The sequence below is a fragment of the Schistocerca nitens genome, chromosome 1, assembly GCF_023898315.1.
Source record: "Schistocerca nitens isolate TAMUIC-IGC-003100 chromosome 1, iqSchNite1.1, whole genome shotgun sequence".
Taxonomy (NCBI): Eukaryota; Metazoa; Arthropoda; class Insecta; order Orthoptera; family Acrididae; genus Schistocerca; species Schistocerca nitens.
Window position 1 is genome coordinate 548,270,548 of NC_064614.1, and position 26,115 is coordinate 548,296,662.

A 26,115-nucleotide genomic window follows, 5' to 3' on the forward strand; every position below is an offset into this window, starting at 1 on the left:
AGCTAATGCATATGAGTACCTGCTGTCAAGACCGCGATCTCACCTGCAGCAGCTGCTGCCTTGGCACTGGAATCACGGTATGTGCCATTGATTATGGCAAGCTCCATCAACTGCCTCTTCTTCAGCTCGTCCTCACCATCAGCCTGCTGCGAATGAAGACTACTGTCAAGACAAGATCTTGTATACCATCATGCATAGATAGCATTTAGTATAAGCTTGGCAGGCAGAGGACTGCACGTAGTTTGTTTCAGCAAGAGTGATTACAGACAAATACTGAAACATATGGACGATATACAATAAACGGAGGTTCTGAGTCGCAGAAAGGAACAACAAAAAGACTGTCGGAAAGTTAGCTTTTGACAAACAAGGCCATAGCACACGCACACACAAATCCAACTCACATACGCATGACCCCCCCCCCCCCCCAATAAACACACACACACACACACACACACACACACACGTGTGAACACAATTCACATACACATGATCACAGCTTCTGCCTCCAGCTGCCACAGACTGTGGTCATGTGTGTGTGAAAAGTGTGTGTGTGTGTGTGTGTGTGTGTGTGTGTGTGTGTGTGTGTGTGTGTGTGTGTGTTTTTAGCATTTTTATCAAAAGCCTTGTTGGCCAAAAGCTAACTTTCTGACAGTCTTTTTGTTGCATCTTTCTGTGACTTTGCATTTCCCCTATATGGTGTGTAGCATTTCATTATATTGTTACATTCCATCGATTTTCCATTGTTAGATATTCAATAAGAATAAATTTTGCTTTGAAATAGTGAGCATTTTTAAAGCTGTTCCATTTTTCTAACACTTTGTAAGTAAGAAAAATAATGTTGCGAAAAATGTGAGAGGGTGGGATATGGATGCTATTGTTGTAGAAAGATTCCATCTACTGCACTGTTTATCAAGTTGAAACTAACTGCATCAGATGAGTATTTTATAATATGGTGATGCCGTTATAGCTACTAAATTAGAAGTCTCCAATATTCCTTCTGTTTCCTACTGAAAATAACGGAATATTGCAAAAATGTCTAATCTCTATATCAAAGAGAAGAATGGAAAGTTAAACTCCCCAGTCCTCCTCCCAATCAAAACTTAATCCACCCATCAGCTATTCGGATGCACAGCATTCTTTCTATGGTATAATTCGGTGTAATTTTCCATGTTACTATATACAGTTACACATGTAATAAATTCATAAAAATGAAGTGGGTAGTGAACTGATCAGGATATGCTTTACACAAATATTTCAGTATTTGTCTGTGGAAATTAAAGAGAGGGGAAATAACAGATAAAAGTTAAATCATCTGTGAAATTCTAAACAAAAACATCAAATTGCAATTGTAGACTTGAGATTAGATATTATTTCTAAATTGTCCTCATTTCTCAACAATATTACAGAAAGGATAGATTGCTATTCACCATAAAAATGAGATGTTGAGTTGCACACAAACTGTGACATGTTGAATGGGAGCAGCAATATGGAGTGGGGTGGGGAAGGGTAAGGGATAACAAGAGCACAGGAGGGAGGGAGGGAGGGAGGGAAGTCAGCACTGCCTGGTGAAGTGAGCAGAGACTAGATGGTGGCAGGAAAGAGCTGCCAAGCACAGTGTCAGAAGGCTGTGTGGGGGGGGGGGGGGGAGGGAGAGGGGGAGGGGGGAGTCGGAGATGAGAAGAGTAGAGAAGGGAGGAAGGCCAGCAGGTGCGTTATCAGAAAGTAGTGCACAATGCAGGTGAGAGGACATGAATTGGGAGGTGGTGATAGGATAGAGGAGGTGGTAACTGTTGATTGGAGGATGTGGGGACAACAGGTTACCATAGGTTGAGGCCAGGATGTTTTCAGGAGTGGAGAACATGTTGTTAGGACTACTACTACTTGCACAGTTCAGAAAAATTTGTGGTGGAGAGAAGGATCCAGATGGCTCAGGTTGTGAAGCAGCCATTGAAATCAAGCATGTTATGATCATTGCATGTTGTGCCACAGGGTGTTCACTTTGCTTTTGGCCACAGTTTGTGGTGTCCATTAACCCTGGTAGACAGTTGGGTGATAGTCATAATACAAAAAGCTGTGCAATGACTGTAGCATGGCTGGTACACATCAAGGCTGCGTTCACATGTGGCCTGACCTTTGATGAGGCAGGATCAACCTGTGATAGGACTGGAGCAGTAAGGGCTCAGAGGGTGGATTGGTCAGGTCTTCCACAGGGATATGTAGCAAGGGGTTGAGATTAGTAGCAGTATAGGGATTGACTAGGGTATTGTGGAGGTTTGGTGGGTGATGGACCATCACACAAGGATGGGCGGGACATCCCTCATTCCAGGGAATGATGATAGATAATCTAAGGCCTGACAGAGAATGTGGTTCAGGTGTTCCAGTCTGGGGTGGTTCTGAGTAACAAAACAGGCACTCCTTTGTTACTGTTTATTGCAGATGGTGCGAGAACTGGAGGGGGGGGGGGGATGGGTGCAAAGGGATATGACACAGGAAATGAAATCTGTTTGCATACTAGGACTCACGAACAGCCTGGCCACCCAGGGAGTGGCAAATCTGCAATGTCAAGAACTCCCTTGCCCAGAATGCTGATATCTCCCAAAGGCTTCCACCGGCACTATATCTCAGACCTAGTCTGCGAACAGATTTTTCATACCATATCCCCTCACACTATTAACCTTTCCTTGCCAACACCCCCCCCCTCCCCCATAACAATAAGCTACTATGGAGTTCCCCCTTCATCACCCAATATCAACCCAGACTGGAACAACTGAACCACATCCTTCATCAGGACTCTGATTATCTATCATCATGCCCTGAAATGTGACATCCTACCTAAGATCCTTCCCACTCCTCTGAAAGTGGTGTTCCACCACCAACCCAACTTCCACAACATCCTAATCCACACCTTTGTCAATTTTATCCAAAACCCTTGCCACATGGATCATAAGCCGGTGGGAGAGAGAGCTGTAAGACGTGCCCAATCCACCCACCCAGTACTTCCTATTCCATCCCTGTCACAGGCTTATCTTATCTTATCCTTCAGAGGCCAGGCCCCCTGTGAAAACAGCTGTGTCATCCACCAGCGCCTATGCAATCATTGCACAGCTTTTTATATTGGTTTTACTACCAACCAGCTGCCCACCAGGATGAATAGCCACCATAAACTGTGGCCAAGAGGACAGTAGAACACTATCACACCACAAGCAGCTGAACATAACTTCTTTGACTTCAATGGCTGCTTCACAACCCAGACCATATGGATCCTCCCCCTCCACCACCAGATTTTCTGAACTGCACACAAGGGATTTATCCTTACAACACATTCTCCAATCCCAAAATCATCCCAGCTTCAATCTACAGTAAGCTACTGTTCCCACACCCTCCACCCAACAGTTTCCACTCCCTCTGTCCTATCACCTCTTCCTGATTCACGTCTCCTCACCCTCACTGTGCACCCACTATTTTTTCCCTTCTCTGCTCCTATTCCACCTGTCCCCTCCCATCTCCACAGCCACTAGACAATGCACCTGGCAGCCTTGCCCTGCCACCATCTAGTGCCTGCACATTCTGCCAGGCAGTGCCAACCTCTTCCCCTCCCCCCCTCCCCACCCCCCACTCATACCCTGCTATTCTTTCCCCTTCCCCGCCCCCACTCCAGATTGCTGCTTCCTTTCACTCAACATGACACAGTTGCATTCCGGATGAGTGGACAGCGATACTGGTCATGTGTGTAAAGTGTGCTTGCTTGTATGAATTTGTGTGTGTTTTCCTTTCGTAAGATGGCTTTGGCCAGACACTCAGAATGTAAGTCTTTTCATTGTGCCTCTCTGCAACTCAACATGCCATTCTTATGATGAATAACAATCTACCCTTTTCATAATATTATTGATATTCCAACTCAGACTTTCCATTATTTGAGCTACATTTGTGTGTGTCACACATATAATCAAATTTCCAGACAATATTCTATAGCTCTTCTGTAACACATATAATAATGAGGTTTTTTTGACATGTAGAACAATTAAGTCTCCTCCAATTACCAATAATATGAAACAGAGAAAGTGCTCTATTCTTATGGTGATAATTGTAATGCAAACAAATTTACACGGGCATGTATTCTGAAGCAGTACACAATGGCAATTATAGTATAAATGTATGTTATGAAATGAGAGAAGTCAAACTAACAGGAAATGCTATTAATTGCAATACCCTATGTGGTATCTTATGCTACAATATAGAAAGTGACTAGCAAGATACCTATGTGGTATCTTATGCTACAATATAGAAAGTGACTAGCAAGAAACGGGCACACTGCAGAGCCATGCATATCACTGCTGCAGCAGCAGTAGCAACAGAGTATGCAAGCCTGCAGTGGCCCACAAGTCGGAGTTGACTGACCACGGGAACGAGCAGCTTCTTCACTTCCTCGACAGCGCGCTGCATCTTGAGAGTTGCCCTGTTTTCTGTGTCTTCCACAGTTAGCAACACGTGCAAGTCGTCATTTAGATGCTCCCAGTTTGGCTTGCCGCGGTTCAGTTCCTCCTGAAAATTTGTAAATTTTCACTTTCCATGACCTCCAGGCAGTGTGCCAGTAATTTGAGATAGGTAAAAGAACAAAAACTATTAATATAATGGTAAAATTAATTCTGATTAAAAAAAATTAAGTAAAACACTTAAAATCAGTTTCATGTTCATGCAGAACGTACCGAAACATCCAACTGAAATGTGCAAAAAAGTGATAGAATAAACACTGTGTACTGCTAATCTTTATTTCAGTTAACATCTTGTATGTATGTGTCAAGATTGCTATGTATTACTTCTGTATTACTGAGTGAATTTCAAATAAAATCTACCAATAAAGAAAAAAAGAAAAATTGATAAGCTATGCTGTTTTGATTTGGAAAGCATACTTACTTCCATAGTCTTTCATTCTAGTTCATATACTCTTCTCCATATCCTGTTACAGAGAGCAGCTTGAAAAAGGATAGTTATTTCTGAGTGATATATCATAGATGACAATGACAGCACCAATAAATCAAATTGCCATTAATGTGCTACTGACAAGATCTGTGTTGTTCAGTGTTACAGCTACTAATTTAACTTTTATGCAATATTTTCCATTGTTACACAGCAAACAGCTGCTATATTTCTACATAAAAACCAAAAAACCAACCAACACCTATTCATAGTTAATAATCACTGAGTCAAAGCCAATTTTTCTCTCTCTTCATTGCGTATGACAAATACGCCCCCACCCCATTTATTAAAGTCTGTGAGTTCTGAATGTGGGTCAGCTTAATAAACACATACACAAACAAAAGGTTTGAGTTATACAGAAAATACTTGTATGTTTTTGATTCCATTGTGTTCTATTCTCCATAAAGAAAGGAAATACTGGGATTTTAACAATGGGAGGAACAGCATTTTTCAGTATTGAAGATATGCTTCCATTCATCAATATCTTGTTCTTATGTTTCATGGGAAAAAAGGTAAAAAATGCTTTACAATAAACTGTTTATACAAGAACTTTATGGCAAAGTCTCAGGCAAAGTTTGCATGGGTAACTATGTCTGTGAATGCAGTGCAAAGAGATTGGAAATAAAAAAGACATTTGTCAGGACTATAAACTGTATGCCATATTATAAGGCAAGTATCACATCAGTGGTGTTATCTGCAACCATTTTATAGCTGAACTGCCTGCATACTTAACTGGCTTACATGATCCCATACCATGGTCACTCAACCTCAATTCTCTGAATCATTTACTACAAGAATGAAGTAAAATCACCTACTTGACTCACTAATTTCACCAATGCTATTTGGTATTTGTGGACCAAATTGTCTTAGAGGAAAATTAGGCATACCATCAAATCACTTGCCATCAGTCCTAGATAATAATGTACAATATTTTCTGTAACATGGCAATAATTTACAACTGTTAATAATTGTTCAGTGAGACCACATGGGATTTTGTTTAGCAACATCAAATAAAATTAATTTATTACACAAATATGATATTAAGCTTTTAATATTTACAAAATATGCATGAAAGCTTTTCTGTTTAGAATTACGTATGAAAGATTTTTTGGGAAAATGTCATTCTACACCAAGCTGTGAAATGCCATGGTGTCATTATCTACAAAGAAAAGTTCTGCTCTTGGGTATTGTCTTTGGTCTTGGGAACCAAGAAGTTGTCATGGACTGCTTGTTAAGGTTTGCAGTAATTAACAACCATTACATTTAAACATCTGGGGCATTGTTATATTTTCATGCACAAACTGACACTAGTCGCAACTCCTGATTTTTTTTTTTTTTTTTTTTTGCTGGTCTGCAGTAAATGTGGCTCTCAATGGCACACTGCTTGGTGAAACCTATAATTCACAATTGTCTCTGTTTCAGACAATCTACAGACATCTCATGTTGTTGTTGTTGTTGTTGTTGTTGTTGTTTTCGTTAAGTTCACTCCAAAGCCTGATTTGATGCTAGTCTCCATTTTTTTCCCTCCCCGTGCTTCCTTATATTCCCAAACCGAAGAGAGAACGAGGTATCAAATACGTCAAGGTGTGTGCTATCGATCATTTCCTTCCTTTTGTCGATTTGTGCTATAAATTATTTTTTCCTCCATTCAGTCCAGGACCACCTCATTTATTTTTCAGAATTATTATATTAATTTATATTATTTATTTTGTATATTATATTTATATTATTATATTATATTTATTATACAGCATTCTTCTATGGCACCCCATTTCGAAAGCTTGTATCTTCATTTTGTCTGAACTGCACATTGTTCACATTTTGGTTCCATACATGGCTAGATTCCACTTCCTAACACACAAATTTATATTAGATGGTAACAAATTCATTTTTTTTCAAAAATACTTTTCTTGTTACTGCCGATCTGCATTTTGTATCTACCCTCCTTCAGCCATTATCATTTATTTTGCTCCTAAATAACAGAACTCATCTTCTACATTATGTGTATCATTTCCTTATATAATTCCCTCAAGTACTGGCTCGTTTAATTTGACTATGTTTGATTATCATCATTTTACTTTAATGGTTGTTCATTTTATAATCTCTTTCCAAGACTTTCATTTCTTTCAACTGCTCTACTAAGTTATCTGCTGTCTGACAGAATTATAATGTCATCAGTGAACCGCAGAGTTTTTTTTTTTTTATTTTTTATTTCCTCTCCCCAAAGTTTGTTCCCTTACCAAATTTCTCCTTGGTTTCCCGCATAGCTTGGTCAATGTAAAGATTGAATAACATCAGGACAGTCCTCAACCCGGTTTGAATCGCTTTTCTACCACTGCCTCCCTGTCGTCCTGTTGTGTCCTTTAATTCTTACAACTGCAATCTGGTTTATGAACAACAGCTTTTCAGTCTCTGTAGTTTATTCCTGCTACTTTCAAAATTTCAGATAGTGTACTCCAGTCCACATTGCACACCTGACCACACCTGTGAACACCTGCCTTGTTTGGAATTGGAATTATTACATTCTTTCTGAAGTCTGAGTGCATTTCACTTATCTCATTTATCTACCACACATCGTGGATAATTCTGTCATTGCTAGCTCTCCCAATGTCCTCAGTCATTCTGAAGGAATGTTGTCTATTCCATGGGCCTTGTTTCAAAACAGATCTTTCAGTGATTTATCAAACCTTTCATATACAGGGCTGAATGAGATATCATTAGAAAAGTTTTTTAACTGGCTTCTGTTGTTGCATAATAATGTTGTGCTAGAATTTACTATTCGTGAAAATTTTAACATAAAAGAGACTAAACTTTCATAGGCCAAAGGACAGCATACCTATATTTTACAAAGCTAACTTATTAATGACAAGTAAGAGAGTCCAGGCTGACTTTCAATAATTGACACCGCACCTGGTACACACGGCGTTCTGGGACCACACCACACTTACAATACCTGAAGATGGGCTTATAACAGTCCGAAACCGGTCATGTGACAATAAAGAAATTTACAACTGAAGCAATATTTTCAAACCTCTACCACTATTTTACAGTTTTAGTCTGAAGTTAACAACCAACAATTATGGACAGAGTCCATGTCTACCTCTGGAAATGTAATACAGTTTAAAATCTGGTTTCTGAATCTCTATCTTACAATTATATAATAGGCATGAAATCTTCCAGTGTCTCCAGGTCTCTTCCACATATAAAACATTTTGTCATCATTTGTGCAGAATTCTGACAGGTGGCCTTCACTTTCAGTCTCTTTCACCACACTATATTCTCCTGTTTTTCCTTGGCTTCTTTGCCTACTATTGGATTCCAGTGTCCCATCACAATCACATTTTTGTTTCATAACTATCTGAATTATTTCCTTGATCTCATCATGTTGTTAAACATATACAATGGTGCTCTTTTTAGTAATACTAAAAAGAACCAAAATCATATCAGATATTGTTCCAATGTGACATACGGGCTAATAATTATTGCTCTGTCATATCCCAATAATCATATTGTTTTTACGGATCTAGCTTTGACACAGTTACAGTGTTTTGGCACAGATTTTGTTAAAGTAATGAGTGCACACCAGTGTAGTTAATCAATGATTTATGTTAAATTATGAGAAAAACAAATGGAATGATATGGTAAACAGTCTGCAATACCTGTAAATCATTCACATTCATTCATCCTAAACCTGTTTCCTCATTTTATTCATCCAAATGTTCACAGAGCATTCTAACGTTGTTTTACTGAATTACATAGCACAAACTGGCAAGTTGGCAAGGCATGGTTTTTAGCATGGACGAGGTCTGTGAATAACCTCTGATCACATATCATTGCGCTATTCAACCACACACACGTTTTCACACTCTTTACGCAAGAGCTACATGGAAATTTTTAGTCCTGTAAAACAGATGAAGTTCGTGTCAATTAGCTTTTATTTTGTCTTGATATTCGTTGTGCCATAAAGCTAAGTTGATCTGAAGAGTGAAATAATTCCATTACTACAGAAATTGTAAAGGTAGTCGTGTTGCACATGTTTCATTCAGAGTATATAAATTTGTCGTTCAATTCAGAAGCCACTGCCCTTAATTTCAAGATTATTAGCGTGAAAGAGCATCTCAAAAAACTGACTGCATGAATGTGTTGGAAGAATAAACAACGAAAAATCTTTGATCACAATGGACGTGACATTGGTTGTATGATGACTACATGCAAACAGAAAAATGACCTTAGCAGCAATGTGAAGTGTTTCATAAAGAATTAACTGCCTATGTGAGATGAATAAACCTTAAATCAAATATTAAGTGGTGCATGATATGATCCAGAACTCTTTTATTCAATTATATAGAAAACCCATTGTTATTTTAGAGCACTGCTGCTCCTCCTTAATAAATTTATGTAGATGTCCGTGTTTGGAAAGGGTAAAACAGCAAACTACGTAATACTATCCAAGTCTTGAGGACCGACTGGATGAAAACAATGCACAAGAATGGTCCTATCGCAAACTGAGGTACAAATATTTTACGAATCTTTTCGAAACATTTACATGATTTGGCACATTCCAATTCCCACCAAATTTCGCACTTCAGGAAATGATCAGAATCCAACGAAGAGCTTAATTATGCCTTTCAGAACTGCATTTTGTGGTGGAACAGACTCACTGAGGAAAACAAAAACGTTAGATGAAATAAATGATAGTGTTTTTACTTATAAAACATATTTCGCTTTCATGAGCAGAAATTTCCGTCTTGTGCTCAACAATCGGACGAATAATGAAGGAAAGGATATGAGTATTATGGAAAACACGGAAGCAGATCTGGTTGGCATTTAATCTGAAGCCCTCATTCTACTGAAGAATTCATTAACTCAAACTCGTCCTGCAAGGAAGCAGCTCCAGTTGCCCATGCAGACTGTATTATGTTGGGAACTGCTACAAGGAGGAGCAGCGCGGGCTATTTTGGTGTGGCTGTCAGACACGGCAGGAAAGGCTGTTCCAGGCGCCCTGCTAAACATAGACACCCACTCCGAGCAGCTACCAGTTTGCCTTTCGGCGCTTGCGGTGGCCAAATCTCTGCTACGTTGGTTCCAACTCCATTAGTTACACCCGCAGGGCTACTTTAATCGTAATCAGGCAGTACTATTGAAGACGAAAAATACGCGCTTTCGCTTCTCCATCAACAATAGCCATGCAAGTCGATGTATTCAACAACGGAACTAGCAAAAACATTGACGACAAGAAATGGTGAAGAGACCAGACATTGGTTGACTACACCGACATTAATAACATCTCTTTTAGAGTAACAAAGGGGAAATGTCTATCGATACTGATCCGGGGCAATTTAATAGAATGACTACGCAATTACAGTTGTACGGGAAAGTAAATGCCACACTGGGTGAATCCCAAGAAAGATACGTAGGTGGTTTTATAAGTCTGGTAAAAACAGCAAGGAAAAAATGTGTTTCCTAAACAACTCACCTTACTCTTCTCGACATTCTCCTTTCAGGATTGTACACTTGGTCCAGCGATCCTCCAGCTTTTTCATCCAATAGTAAAAATAGACTCTGTCAAACTCTGCAAAATACTCGTTGACTGCACTTATCAATTCATCATTCGATGAAAATTTCTTCCCAGCAAGCGAAAGTTTTGAGTTGGGGAACAGGAAGAATAACTTGGAGCTATGTCTGGTGAGTATTGGATGAGAAACCAATTCAAAGCCCAATTCATTGTTATCGCTAATGTGCGGGATGGTCCATTATCCTGGTGAAAGAGCAGTTTTTTCGTGCCAGCCTTGCTCTGTTTTCAACGAACGCAAGTTTCAAATGATCCAACAATGGAGCACGATAGGATTCAGTTCTGGTTCTGCGTTTTTCCATATAATCTATGATAATTATTCCTTGGGAATCTCAAAAAAGTTGCCTCACTTTACCAGCTGACAAAATGGTCTGACCTTTTCGGTGCACTTTCAACAGCCTTTGTCCACTGTTTTGAATGCCGTTTTGACACTGGTGTATATTGATGGTTCCAGATTTCATCAACAGTTACCAAATGGCACAAAAAGATTTCGGATTGTGATTAAATATTGCCAGGCATTATGTTAAAATGTTGTGCCGGAAGCCCTTTTGGTTGACTGTGAGCAATCGCAACACCCGTCTCGCACACAGCTTCTTCATAGCCGATTCTCCGTGCAGGATGATATGCACTCGCTCATTTGAGATGCCTACAGTCTCAGCCATCTCACGAATTTTTATTCAATGGTCTTGCATTATCGTATCATGAATTTTGTCAATGGTTCCTTTGTGGTGAATGCGTCTAATTACAGACTGCCGGAGCGCGCTTCGTCTACGGTGCTTGTTCAACCACGTTTAAATTCATTAACCCGAAAGTAACGGTCTTCTGTGAGGGTGCAGAGTTTGCGTGAACTTCATCCACTTCTGCTTTGATTTGTGCAGCAGTCCAACCCTTCAAATGAATATATTTAATAACAGCACGAAACTCGGTTTTTCTCAATTTTCAAACGCAGTCGCCACACTGATCGATTTAGATTTCAGACGGCTGTCAACAGTGAACTGTCCGCTGTGCATTGTTGAAATTCTTCAGAAGATCCTTGGAGTAATCACGCTTACTAACCATGAAGGAGCAAAAAAAATGTTCCATTCATTCACGGAAATTTACCATACTTCTCAAACCCCACGCGTACATTCACGAAACAGGCTACTTGCCAAACTCTTGTCCGGTCAATTCTAGAATATTTTTCATTACTCTGGGACTCTTTCAAAGTAATATTAACTAAAAAGAGAATAGTGTGACGCAATGCCACATAAATGAAATGCTTAAAGTAGAATTAACTTACTGTGCGTGCGGGCGCGCGAGCGGTTGTGTGTGTGTGTGTGTGTGTGTGTGTGTGTGTGTGTGTGTGTGTGTGTGTCGGCATACCAGCAGTTTGGGAAATGTATCATCCATAGAATCCCGAAGATAGCAAGAGCAAATACATGTGAGAACTATCACACTATAATTTTAACAGCTCATACGCCCAAGAATGCTGGAAAAAAGTTAAAGATGGACAGTTTGGTTTTAGCCTAGCTAAAGGCAAGAGAGACATAGTCCTGACGGACTTGATAATGAAAGCATGACGTGACATAAGCCTATGACACATTTATAGGATTTGTCGTCACCTAGAAAAAGCGTTCGGAAGACGTTTGAAATCCTCAAAAAAGTGTGTATAAGTTACAGTGAAAGACGGGTAAACTGTAAAACAAAACAAAATGTGAACTGAACTAATGAGGGGCAACAGAAATGAGGTTAGTGATAAACTTAACATCAAAATTGGAGACCACGAATTAGATGAAGTGGAGGAATTCTGCTACATTGGAAGCAAAATAACAAATGAATGAAGAAGGGAAGACATAAAAAGAGACTAGTACAGCAAAAAGAGGGTATTTGTAGTTATAAGAAGTTTGCGATTATTAATTATTGAGATTAATTTGAAGAAGAAATTTCTGAGAAAGAACGTTTGGAGCACAGCATTGTATGGTTGCGAATCGTGCGGACTGTGGTAAAAGCCGAAAGAAAGAGAATCGAGGCGTTTGAGAGGTGGTGTTACATTCAGACGTTGAAACTTGGGTGTACTGACAAGGTAAGATATGAGGAGATTCTCCGCAGAATCGACGAGGAGAGGAATTTGTGGAAAATATTAACAAAGGGCAGGATGATAGGCCGTATGTTAAGGGTTGGGTTGTTTGGGGGAAGAGACCAAACAGCGAGGTCATCGGTATCGTCGGATTAGGGAAGGACGGGGAAGGAAGTCGGCCGTGCCCTTTCAGAGGAACCATCCCGGCATTTGCCTGGAGCGATTTAGGGAAATCACGGAAAACCTAAATCAGAATGGCCGGACGCGGGATTGAACAGTCATCCTCCCGAATGCAAGTCCAGTGTGCTAACCACTGCGCCACCTCGCTCGGTATATGTTAAGACATCAGGGAAAATTTGCATGAGGGGGGAGGAAGAGCTGTTGGAATATATATATATGAGGAAGTTAGGTGCAAAGTGCTACACCTAGATGAAGAGATTGGCACATGATAGGGAATCGTGGCAGGCTGCATTAAAGACTGATGGCCAAGAAAAGCTGTCACCCAGCTTCACTGTCGCCTGCACGAAGGACAACATTTTAGTAGACATTGGGAAGGCCACTAGCCCTGGAAAGTTTTACCCACTGGCCAGACAACGGAGAACTATAACTGATTTCTTTCGCTTCTTCCGGACAGTAATCTAAATTCAAAGGTGAGGATTCTCAGTGGCTGCGCCGGTACCCACCTTCTTCTTGTCGCGCATGGATCCGCGCCCGCGCACCATGATCTTACAGCCCGTCTCTTGCTCCAGCTGCTTGGCCGTCATGCCGCGGGGGCCCAGGATCCGCCCCACGAAGTTGAACTGCAACACACAAAAACTGCTGTCAGCCAACTGTCGGTAGTGCATCCACGGTAATCGAGCTTTGCGCCACAGCTGAAGATTGGCAGAGATTTGTAGTTTTCTGGGTTGTAACTGTCGCCATCTGATGCCACTGAAATTGCAACAGCGGGAAACATGTCAAATAACGAAATTTTGCTAACTATTTGTGTACAGTATAGAAGGAAGAATACGTGATTAAATTTGGAGGTGATGTGATGGTATCCAGGGTGCAAAATTCAATAAACCTGACTGCCACCTCTGGCAACAAAGACTGCATCAAATCGAACTGATCCTGGATAACGGATACAGGTACCTAACTCCAGGTCTCTTCAGCTCTATTGCTGCAGTTTATAAATCTTAGTGCCTGGCGACTGGTGGCGTCCTAGTCTCTCGGGAACCAATCACCAGATGCTCTCAGTGGGTGAGGGATATGGCCAGGTTAATAGTCGAAGATAGTCTGTGTCGAAACAGATTATGACAGCACAGTGTGCGATTTGCAGGGGGGATGGGAGGCATTCCCCCCCCCCCCCCTCTGAATCAGACCATCCCCTCCTCTGGTTTTAGTTTATGTATCCCAACCTGGGATGTTTATTTCCCACGCACTGGAGTAAAACTTTACATATAATGTAAATTTGTGAAGCCGAACACTGAAAGTTTTTAATAAGTCTTACTATTAACACTATTAATATGTTTCAGTTTTCTATCATCAGAATAAGTACAACTGTTCACAAATGTGCTTCTACGTTTTGAATTCCCCTCGTATATCTGTACCCGCATGTAGATGATTTTGTAAATAAGCTTTACCTATAATGTACTTTTAAAGATATAACAAGGGATGGCTTTTCTGATAATGCATACGTGCCAATAGTGAGTTTCGGCATTAACATCTATTTATAAATAGCTGTTTAACCATGCGTAACACCACGGTCCAAGCTAGTAACATATATAATTCTACTAACCCCCCTAAGACATCCCCCCCACTGGTAGCAGCACAGATCGCACCCTGTGACAGCATGAGCAAAATGCTCTGTTGTGTTATCTTGCTGAAAGATAACGACACAGAGAACGTTTAAGATGAGCACAGTTACCGGCCCTTACACGTCAGAAATGGAATGGCTACTGTCCAAACTATGGAATGTGCGAACCAATATTGACCGTTCCCAAAATGCTGTAGCACAGCAATCAATCGTCCTTTCCTTTCAGGCTGTATTAAAGCAAATCTAGATTTCGGCTAGTGCCTGGCCATTATCAATGCACTATTTGACAGTTTCAGTACATGTCCTAGTACGTCATCGGACGACTGACTGATGTGCTCCGAAAGTCATACCATAGTCGTTGAGTGCATTCCACATTCCTAATGAAAGGTAACTTGATAAAGTTGATCATGTTATGTACCCAACGGCACACCAAACCATAACCATCAGGTGCTGAGCCAGACAACGACGAATGCAATCTGGCAACATTCGTTCTCCTTGAAGCCTCCATACATGGATACGTGGTCCTATTCCTGTTTTCCAGTATTAGCAAATGGGTGCACCATCGGCAGCTCGTCATTTCGTGGTTAACATCGCTGCCACTAGATTGCACGGTCCAAAATTCGTTTCCCAGCGGATTCAGAGATGATTTTTTCGCTCAGTAACTGGGCATTTGTTTGTCCCAATCATTTCATCTCATCTTCATCTAGCCGAAGTCGCGTCAAATACACTACTGGCCATTAAAATTGCTACACCAAGAAGAAATGCAGATGATAAACGGGTATTCATTGGACAAATATATTATACTAGAACTGCCATGTAATTACATTTTCACGCAATTTGGGTGCATAGATCCTGAGAAATCAGTACCCAGAACAACCACCACTGGCCGTAATAACGGCCTTGATACGCCTGGGCATTGAGTGAAATATAGCTTGGATGGCGTGTACAGGTACAGCTGCCCATGCAGCTTCAACACGATACCACAGTTCAACAGTAGTGACTGGCGTACTGTCACGAGCCAGTTGCTCGGCCACCATTGACCAGACGTTTTCAGTTGGTGAGAGATCTGGAGAATGTGCTGGCCAGGGCAAAAATCGAACATTTTCTGTATCCAGTAAGGCCCGTACAAGACCTGCAATATGCGGTCGTGCATTATCCTGCTGAAATGTAGGGTTTAGCAGGGATCGGATTAAGGGTAGAGCCAACGGTCGTAATACATCTGAAATGTAACGTCCAATGTTCAAAGTACCGTCAATGAGAACAAGAGGTGACCGAGACGTGTAACCAATGGCACCCCATACCATCACGCCGGGTGATACGCCAGTATGGCGATGACGAAACACGCTTCCAATGTGCGTTCACCACGATGTCGCCAAACACGGATGCGACGATCATGATGCTGTAAACAAAACTTGGATTCATCCGAAAAAATGACGTTTTGCCATTCGTACGCCCAGATTCGTCGTTGAGTACACCATAGCAGGTGCTCCTGTCTGTGATGCAGCGTCAAGGGTAACCGCAGCCATTGCCTCCGAGCTGATAGTCCATGCTGCTGCAAACGACGTCGAACTGTTCGTGCAAATGTTTGTTGTCTTGCCAACGTCCCCATCTGTTGACTCAGGGATCGAGACGTTTCTGCACGATCCGTTACAGCCATGCGGATAAGATGCCTGTCATCTCGACTGCTAGTCATACGAGGCCGTTGGGATCCAGCACGGTTTCCTGTATTACCCTCCTGAACCCATCGATTCCGTATTCTGCTAACAGTCATTGGATCTCGACCAACGCGAGCAGCAATGTCGCGATACGATAAACCGCAATCGCGATAGCCTACAATCCGACCTTTATCAACGTCGGAAACGTGATGGTACGCATTTCTACTCCTAACACGAGGCATCACAACGTTTCACCAGGCAACGCCGGTCAACTGCTGTTTGTGTATGAGAAATCGGTTGGAAACTTTCCTCATATCAGCACGTTTTAGGTGTCGCCACCGGCGCCAACCTTGTGTGAATGCTCTGAAAAGCTAATCATTTGCGTATCACAGCATCTTCTTCCTGTCTGTTAAATTTCGCCCACGTCGAGGGAATCCGCAAGCGTCGTCCCCATGCTGACAATCCCTGGTGCTCCACACGCTGTCACATTGTCGCTTACTGCAAACATGTCCACTTAGTGGCTTAGGTACGTCATGTGGCTTTACGATCCTGCATGGTCGAGTGTACAGTATGAATAGCGTCTCGGCCACTAGTCACGTGGGGCCATTGAGACCCTGCATGGCCTTGAGATTGGCTCTCTTGAACCCCTTCCATTCCTTAATCACATGACAGTAATGAGAGCTCAACCAGCGCGATCAAAATTATCTTGGAGTAAGAAATTGCAGTTTCGTTACGCCACGATCCTGCCACTGTTAATTCAACACGTGCTGATAGATGTTTCATCTTGTTCCCCAAGGTATAACATAACCTTCTCACGTACAAAAAATATTCAAATGTGATTTGTGAATGAGAAATCAGCTGCGAATTTCCTTGCATACATAACGTACCTGGCGTCGTCACTCATGCCTACTTTGTGGAGTGCGTTGAAATCCTGATCACTTCAATATTCCACCATTCCAGTTTGACTTTTGGTACATGCTGTCTCTGCGGCAAGAGCGCCGATACCCGGGGGCAAAAAGAGGAGGAGTGGGGAGGGGGGGGGGGGAGGGAGGCGAGGGTGGGTGGCGCCTCCGTCTAGCACTCAGCGACAGAAAAAATATATAGTGGTTGTTTTTCTTTCAAGAAAACTGTTTCTAAACACGATATTAAGCAGATTTTTAACAGGGCCTGAACTGGAACTTTTTATGGCTACGTACTAGTTGCTATCTGTCTTCGAAAAATATTAAAATTGCTCCATACCACGAGATCTAGCCACCGCCGTCATCCCCCCCCCCCCCCCCACCTCCTACAAGCTCATCGCTTCCCAACAAATTCTCGTATGGGCACCGTTGCTCCGTGGTGTTGCAATTTTTGAATGGGAAGCAATGTATAATTGTATGTTGACACGGTGTGTCGGATGGACATTCTAAGACGGATCTTAAACCTGAGGTGACCTCACTTCACACAGCTTGTCTTCCACACCAGGCTCCTCCCCCCCCCCCTCCCCAACTTCCGGACTCAAAAAATGGTTCAAAAGGCTCTGAGCACTATGGGACTTAACATCTGAGGTCATAGTCCTCTAGAACTTAGAACTACTTAAACCTAACTAACCTAAGGACATCACACACATCCATGTCCAAGGCAGGATTCGAACCTGCGACCGTAGCGGTCGCGCGGTTCCAGACTGTAGCGCCTAGAACCGCCCGGCCACCCCGGCCGGCAAATTCCGGACTCTAGTCTTCTCTTGGGGACGCTAAGAGACCATTAACGCCTCAGAAATTAACTCTGACACCTTTTACCACATCTAAGGCTCCCAAGTTTCGATCTCTATCTGAGAGCTTACCTAGGCAAAGAATAGATTGACTGCTACGGTCGTTCCAACCTAAACAGGTTGGAAGACCAACGAAAAGTCCCTATCGTTCATTTGGTGATTTATTTGGTACAGCAGTTGGATTACTGCGCAATTTGATAATTACCCGGGCAACTGCGTGATAGATTTTGTAAAACTGCGAAACTGTAACACTTTAACTCGACGCGAAAGCTGTACGGAGTGGCGTCACGTGCTAAAGAATCGTCCGCAAAAGCGAGTTCCACTGAACACCGAACTAATGCGTCAGCCAGCAGAAGCAGTAGAGGAGAGTAGATGTGGCGGAACATTACCTATTCTTTTGGATCCAGACAATGGACCAGCATTGGGTAAGTTCTGTTGATTGTTGTAACTGATCAGTCATTGCATATTATTGCTTCCACATGGTACACGGTATTAATTTTACCTAACGGAGACGAGAACATATATCTCCACTCTGGAAGGCAACACTGAGGTATGCTCAACAATAAAACATGTTTTCCTATAGTATGCAGTAGGTGAATGATTCGTTTTTTTTCCTGGATTATTGTTTGTATTCAGTTTAATATTATATATATGTTAGAATGTTATTGTAGGGTCTATTCTAGTTATAACTTTGTAATTTCCGTTTCATTATCAATCAACAGTCTACGAAAAGAAGAAAAAAATAACAGAAATATTACCGAAACTGGGCGTTTCATGTAAAGGAACGACCTCAGACTTTAATACTGACGTAATAAGCCACACGAATGCATCGAAATGGTTCCTTCTGGTGCTGCGCAAAATAATAATAATAATAATAATAATAATAATAATAATAATAACAGGGAGAGAGAGAAATATTCTGTCAGATTCATACGGAGGAATCAGGGGTACGACGTTCGTTCACAATTCTATTAAGCCCTAAATAAACTTAGAGTTAATTTCTGGAGTTTAAAAGCTATTCGTAATCTTGGGCACGAAACTTAGCACTGAATCAGCCAGCGTTGGGTATGGCGGATGAAAGTCACATACGAGCACGTTAAAGCGAAGCTATCAATAACAGCCCGAAAAGAGCGCCAAACGGGTTTGCTATTATTACATCGCGTGGCAACAAATCTCCGTTTATATGACGCAGCGGGGTATAACGCCCTAGTGTCGCAGTCCTGAACGTGGGTTCCAGCTAACACGGCTCAATGAAGACTTGGGCGTCATACTTTCTTTCTCCCCTTGGTACACTCTCTATCAAGAATGGGAGAACACATTATGATGCACGAAGAGTTAGAGAAGAAATAGGTCTTCTAGACAGGTTGTAAGAGGTCCATGACTAAGGAATTTATTGCTAGTGCACTCGAGCAGATGTAATTTCGATGGAGTGCTCACGCGCTGCCTGCGACGTGTAAGCTATAAGAGAAGAGAGAGAGCAGTGCTGTATGCAGTAGGAACTGTGTAGCAGTAGTAGTAGTAGTAGTAGTTGTTGTTGTTGTTGCTGTTGTAGTAGCGTGCAGTCGTGTGTATGGAGTTGGCTGGGCCTGTCGTGGGGAGCGATGGCGGTGCCTGAGCGATGTAGTATAAGGTAAAAGCAGCCTCGCGCGTATATACTATTGTAATATCAAGTTCCATGTAAATGTTTTAAAAAATCTCTTAATAATCTTTCTTATAAAAATTAACTTTTGACAATCACTCATCTCAATTTAAAGACTTTACTAATTTCTCCAATCCATGGTCATCCCGATCATTGTAAAGAAAAATCAGTTGTTTATTTTTATACATGACATATCTAACGGCCAGCATTGCATTGAGCTGTGCCAGAAAAATTTCTTATAGCAGCAGATATATACGCGTTATCCGGCGACCTTATTGACGTAAGAATTTTCAATTTATTCAGTATGATCTTTCAAGACCATGACGCAGCGCTGCTGACGCCCAAAATTTACCAGTTTAAATTCACAGTCAATTATTGAAAGGTTATAAGTGAGCCACGATTTTATTGAGAGATTAGTCACATTTTATTATTCCAAGGTTACAGAAGTAAACTGTTGGGTAGTTACACTGAATGAGAATTATGTAATTAAATTTTTTTTCTGTTGGGAGGTTACACGGTTTATTGTCAATCTGTGGTCCTCTGTATTTCTCTTACAGATACTACGGCAATAATTACTAATAGTAATACACCTCGAGGCAGTGACCAATTTCGGATCGTTATTCACTGGTATGAAATTACAATGAAATCTAGATCATTAGCTGATTACAGGTGTTGATAAATATCAACGGGGACGGTTGAAAATGTATGCCCCGACCGGAACTCGAATCCAGGATCTCTCCTTACATGGCAGATGCTCTATTCGACTGAGCCATCGAGGGCACACAGGATAGTGTGACTGCAGGGACTTATCTCTAGCATACTCCCTGAGAGACCCACACTTCCACCTTACTATCTACACACTACATATGCAGTGCCCCTGCCCACTATACTCATTACTCGTGGCAGACAATCTACCGACTCCCGTAGGAGTTTGAGCAATGTGAGTGCATCCGCACTGAAGATCATTGGCCGGTAAGTCTTACCTACATATGAAGATGGTATCTGTTCTTTCGGAGATGTCCGAAATAACAAATACCATTTTCATATATTAACTGGTATTGTTTACTCGCTATCAGAAAAAGTTTTTTCCTTTGTTACTGTCGCTATACGCTTAGAGTATTGAACTGAAAGGTAACATGTTTTAAGTTTTCGTTGTTAGAAGTCCATTAAAATCAATAGCAAATCACTGCGTTACAGAAACGAATGGAGACCATCCCTAAAGGCTACACATTACGCAGAGAATAAAACGCCTTATTCCTGAAAACATCCGGCAAATGAAGGCATGGAGAACAGGTAGCTCATACTAATCAGGTGCCGCCTACCGTTCACGCAACCCGCATTCCTGGAGAACACTGCGTGTACCAGCGCTCTGCGCTCGTAGGCGCTCTCTATGACAATTCAAGCATATGGCTGCAGTCACTGCGGCTGCGTTTGCGTTACGTAAAACTAGAGGCTAAGAAAGGCAGCTCCGTCGTGATGTAAATGGCAGCAGGTAATTATCGTTACGCAGCAAGAGTAGCCAAACAACTTCGGTTTACTAATAATTTTTCACTAAGATTGAAATATAAACTAATAAAAATGCCGCCAATTGTTATACTGCTCCACCAAGGCGTTATTGAACGTCACACCTGAATCTTGGCCGTTAGTGAAGGGCTTTAGAAAGCTTAGCTACCACTTCTTCGTACGTTTTTACGTTTGTACATTTTTCTTGAATAATTCGAAAACAGCAGCCTCCAGCGAAAACGTGGTGCAATACAATTTATCTACGACTAATAGTTTGCGCCAAGAGACCGCGAGAATATTGAAAATTTCGCGCGACGCGCAGGCGCTGTAGCTTTTGTAGCCTAATATGGGGTACGTTCCGAATCTGATACACCACGAGCGTCCTATATGAAATTGTTCGTCTCATCTTCCTCTAGACTACTGTGTTACGTTGCAAACAATGACAATGTTTGAAATACAGACAATAAATAACTGTGTACATTAAATGTGTTTTACCTTGGAAACCGTTCGGAACAGAGCAAATGTCCATATGAAGATTTTTGCTCAGAATCACTAATGCTATCAGCCTTCGAAGCTTGTACCTTTCCTTCTAACTCACCCTATATATTACTCTTTTCAGAATGTATTTCGTGGAAAGACCATGAACGTAAGATGAAGAGCGATTCGTGTTCACACTGAGACCTACCAACAATCATTCCCAGGCGCGATTCACGACTGGAACATGAAAGAGTGCAAGTAGCACTGCCATGCAAAGTGCTCTCCGCCACACACCAAAGGGTGGTTTACGGAATACAGGTCAAAATAGGGTGGTACTGGTGAGGGATAAATACACTGACAGCAGCTGATACGACACGGGCGTCGGGTCGGCCACAGGATGCTCGATGCCCGGCACGTCACATCAAGCTACGTGACGGAAGCGACGGCGGCCCCCGGCATGCCGATGAGGCGGCACGCAGTTCGCACTTCCGCACCGAGGTCTAGCAGCATGCCGTCACACTTCTACGCTATACAGCTTGGGTTTCCCTCCAACTCCGTCTTTTTTTTTTCTTTTTGCACAGCAGTCACCTGCTACGAAGATCATCTGCTACGACGCCTGGCGTACACTGCCAAGCAAGAACGAATGTATCACCAGTTTGCCCTGACGTCATCATAATGGCGGACATAAACCTTTCATCGAAATCAAATTTACGTGTAATTTGTAAGAACAAGAATTACAGTTATTGTGATGGCACAACATCCTTTACCTTCGCCAACTCACATAGAACTCAGGTACGCTTGTGAGTAGTCTGCCGTGGTGGATGCAAATTAGACAGGCGGGAGGAAGAATAGAAAGACGCTTTGAGCAGATATCTTTATGCAAGCAAGACAAAAGTGACCGAGCTACGTTGAAAAATGGGGATGTAAATTTTTCGTTATGTTTGGTGTTACTACATCGGATGCAAACATCATCGAACCCATTTCTACTTCTTACAAAGTGTTGTTCTCGTAGGCTGCCACATTCTCGACCGAACTATAGATGACGCCATGAATTGATTATTCCGCAGCAGTGTCGGAATAAGGCCGTTGTAGTGCCTGTAGGGGTGACGTGAGCAGTGGCATAGACATCTCATACAAGGCACCGACTACGGAAGGTTTCTCTGCTCGTAAGTAAATATCTAAAAAGACCGGTAGAATAACTCTTTTTGTCAGTGGAAGACCTGGAGATTTCTTGTTGTTGGATAACCAGAACTGGTCGTCTCCATAAATGTACGCTTGACGACAAACCGACACGATCGCTGTTTACTGCACTTCTATTAATGCGCGCCGACTGCATCCTCCTTTTTCCTCATCTGGTTACGTGTCCAGTCTCACACGTCGCTCAGTTAATCGACCGATAGAAGCCGCCGAAGCGGATGTAGGAGCCTTTAAACTGAAAGCTAATTATTCTCTGCAAGAGACCCTAATTATGCTTCTCGGGACAGGTAACACACTTTTTTTCTCTGCCTAATGTTGGACAGCTATCGGAAGAGGCTGACGTGTAACGAGAAAATAAGCCGTTTGGCTCTCTTGGAGCACTATTTCTAAGCAGCAAGGACGGTAACACGATGTAAGGTGTCGCTCCTTTAAAAGCAGAAGCTACGTGCCACTACCTCTTGTTTTGTCCGCCTCTGCAGTTAACGTCTTCAAAGTTTTCCAGCATCCTCTGAAGTCTCTTCTTCAGTTGCAGTTTGCTGCATATGTCGAATGAGCACTTTAAGCTGGTTTCAGGCTTTAAAAAACCATTAATTCCTCTTTTTTTCGAAATATCGTAGATAAATGAGTAGCTTAATGAAGAACCGCCGTGAATAAAATATAAATTCTGTGTCTATTCATGGAAGGCTACACTAGAAATAATAGAAAATTTTCTTGACAGAGAGTACCTTCCATTCCGGCACATGTTAAGGTAAACACCCGCATCATTCACATATTAAGCAATAGAAGACACGTTGCCTACGTCCCTCTGCTCGAAATGTTGATCTGCTGCAATGTCCCTACCAGTTCTTTAAATTTCCGATGTACGTTTCAGCGAAATGGCGTCAGGTTTTTAGCACTTTAGCAGTGTCTCCTGCTACTTAAACACGACTGTGACTATTCGCAACAGCTTCCTCATTACGAGGTCGATGTTCCCTTTTGTCCGACCGTAAAGTTTCAACTGCTTGAAAAATAATATGACTAATTTTTATAGACGATTTGTTGCTATGGGTGGGGCGGTAGGTTCATCAATTTACGCCAGTAACGAGCGAGCAAAGTAGTGGGTGGGTGGGAGCGAGCCGTCCCTCAACAAAAGACTTGATCTGGCAAAAAGATTAATGCCTGTGGTCTGTGAACTAAAAAGGGGCTCTTCTTATTGCTTATCTTACAAATAGTCGTGAATATCACAGAATCATCTGGTTGAGAGAATGTCAGAACCAGCCGGCCGAAGTGGCAGTGCGGTTAAAGGCGCTGCAGTCTGGAACCGCAAGACCGCTACGGTCGCAGGTTCGAATCCTGCCTCGGGCATGGATGTTTGTGATGTCCTTAAGTTAGTTAGGTTTAACTAGTTCTAAGTTCTAGGGGACTAATGACCTCAGCAGTTGAGTCCCATAGTGCTCAGAGCCATTTGAACCATTTGAATGTCAGAACCTGCCTGTATTTCAAAAGCACGGAAAGAAGTTATGTCAGAACTTAAAATACATCGCTCGTAAAGTACAGAATCATGTTGACGACATCAAGGAATGGGTCCTGCTTTGGAAAATTACGAAAAACAACACTCTAGCCGTCTTGCTCACTAACAGAATAATGACGGCATAGAAATCATTACAAATAGAACAACGCTACCATGCAAAGCCAAAAACAATATCTACTCCTAATCTAAAACTAAACTCCTCCCCCACAAACCATGAAGGCCCAAAGGTACCGACTGGCCGCCGTGTCATCCTCAGCACGCAGGCGTCACTGGATGCGGATATGGAGGGCCATGTGGTCAGCACACCGCTCTCCCGGCCGTACGTCAGTCTCCGAGACCGGAGCCGTTACTTCTCAATCAAATAGCTCCTCAGTTTGCCTCACAAGGGCTGGGTGCACCCCACTTGCCAACAGCGCTCGGCAGACCGGATGGTCACCCATCCAAGTGCTAACCCAGCCCGCCAGTGCTTAATTTCGGTGATCTGACGGGAACCGGTGTTACCACTGCGGCAAGGCCGTTGCCGCACTGATATTGTAGCAATAAGATAATTCTTTCTGCTTCAAAACTAGCGGGAGGTCTGTTTTAATATTAGCAGGATGACGACATTTTGATGGCAAATTTTGCTAGTGATATGACGCCGTTGGGATCCAGCACGGTTTCCTGTATTACCCTCCTGAAGCCACCGATTCCGTATTCTGCGAACAGTCATTGGATCTCGACCAACGCGAGCAGCAATGTCGCGATACGATAAACCGCAATCGCGATAGGCTACAATCCGACCTTTCTCGAAGTCGGAAACGTGATGGTAGGCATTTCTCCTCCTTACACGAGGCATTACAACAACGTTTCACCAGGCAACGCCTGTCAATTGCTGTTTGTGTATGAGAAATCGGTTGGGAACTTCCCTCATGTCAGCACGTTGTAGGTGTCGCCACCGGCGCCAATCTTGTGTGAATGCTCTGAAAAGCTAATCATTTGCATATCACAGCATCTTCTTCCTGTCAGTTATATTTCGCGTCTGTAGAAGTTCGTTGGGTGTCCCGCATTTCTCGTCGAGCCGCGCTCTGCCTACTGATGACGTCTCACATTGCCCTCGTTCAACATCATAACCATTTTGAGCCCTTACAGATATTTCGTCGTGTGCTTCTCCCCGCTCAAAGGGAGAAAGGTAGATTAGGGTTCAGTGTCCCGTAGACATCTAAGTCATTAGAGACGGAGCACAGCCATTCCGGCATTTGCCTAGAGAGGTTTAAGGAAATCTCTGAAACCACCTTTTGGAAGGCCGGCTCTCCGGTCAGTAGTCCGGTCGTGGCTGTGGGCACGGCTGGGCAGGCGCTAGCAGAGTTGCGAAAGCCGCGGTAGGCTGGGTGCGTGGAGGCAGCAGTCCTTTGTCCGCAGCGCCATCAGTATGCGGGACGGCACGCCACGGCGTACCGCCGCCCGGCCATCTGACAGCGACAGCTACAGGCGGCCCGGCCACAGGGACAGCACAGCGCGCCGACACACACACACACACACACACACACACACACACACACACACACAGAGGCGCGGCCAAGTTTTTGCTGCCGCCGCGCAAACAATGCGGACGGACCACGGACTGCGCTCCCAGGAGCCGACTGGCCGCGGAAACTCACCTCTGTCTGCACTGCAGTCCGGATCAAGTGACTCCCTCCTTTTCGATACTAGCCTGCGACGGATTTTATTGGAACTAATGCCTGCCAAGTTTGATACCTCAACACTGCACATGCCGAAAAAGTCATCGAATCCACTCACGCACGTAAACAGATTCTGCGGCGTATTGTCCTGGAAAGAAATTAAAAATGCCTCTAATCGCCCGGTTCCGACCCATGATTTTGGAAGGGTTTTCCAGGTTGTAAGGAAAACGCCTGAACTGGATAAACATTCCCCAAATATTAGTCAACTGAGCCTACCGATACCGGATGTTGGCGTCGTCTCGCGACCTAATATAATGTTACGTGCG

At 42.8% G+C, this 26,115-nt stretch overlaps 1 protein-coding gene and 1 pseudogene across 9 annotated transcripts in view; both read right to left on the minus strand.

Annotated features, from left to right (window-relative positions):
- LOC126254159 (protein held out wings) overlaps positions 1 to 26,115 on the minus strand; it is a 444,686-nt gene that overhangs the window by 12,391 nt on the left and 406,180 nt on the right. For 5 of the 9 annotated variants that reach the window (XR_007546035.1, XM_049955289.1, XM_049955288.1 and 2 more), the window contains exons 3-5: positions 13,289 to 13,405; positions 4,402 to 4,542; positions 20 to 146 (exon numbers count right to left, since the gene is read on the minus strand). Coding sequence is in view for 8 of the 9 variants with exons in the window: in XM_049955289.1 (XP_049811246.1) it covers positions 20 to 146; positions 4,402 to 4,542; positions 13,289 to 13,405 (385 nt within the window). In the remaining variant the exon portion in view is untranslated. The remainder of the gene's footprint in view (positions 1 to 19; positions 147 to 4,401; positions 4,543 to 13,288; positions 13,406 to 26,115) is intronic. The other 4 variants (XM_049955293.1, XM_049955294.1, XM_049955290.1 and 1 more) reach the window with 3 other exon arrangements.
- Positions 24,536 to 24,653, minus strand: LOC126212273 (5S ribosomal RNA; annotated as a pseudogene).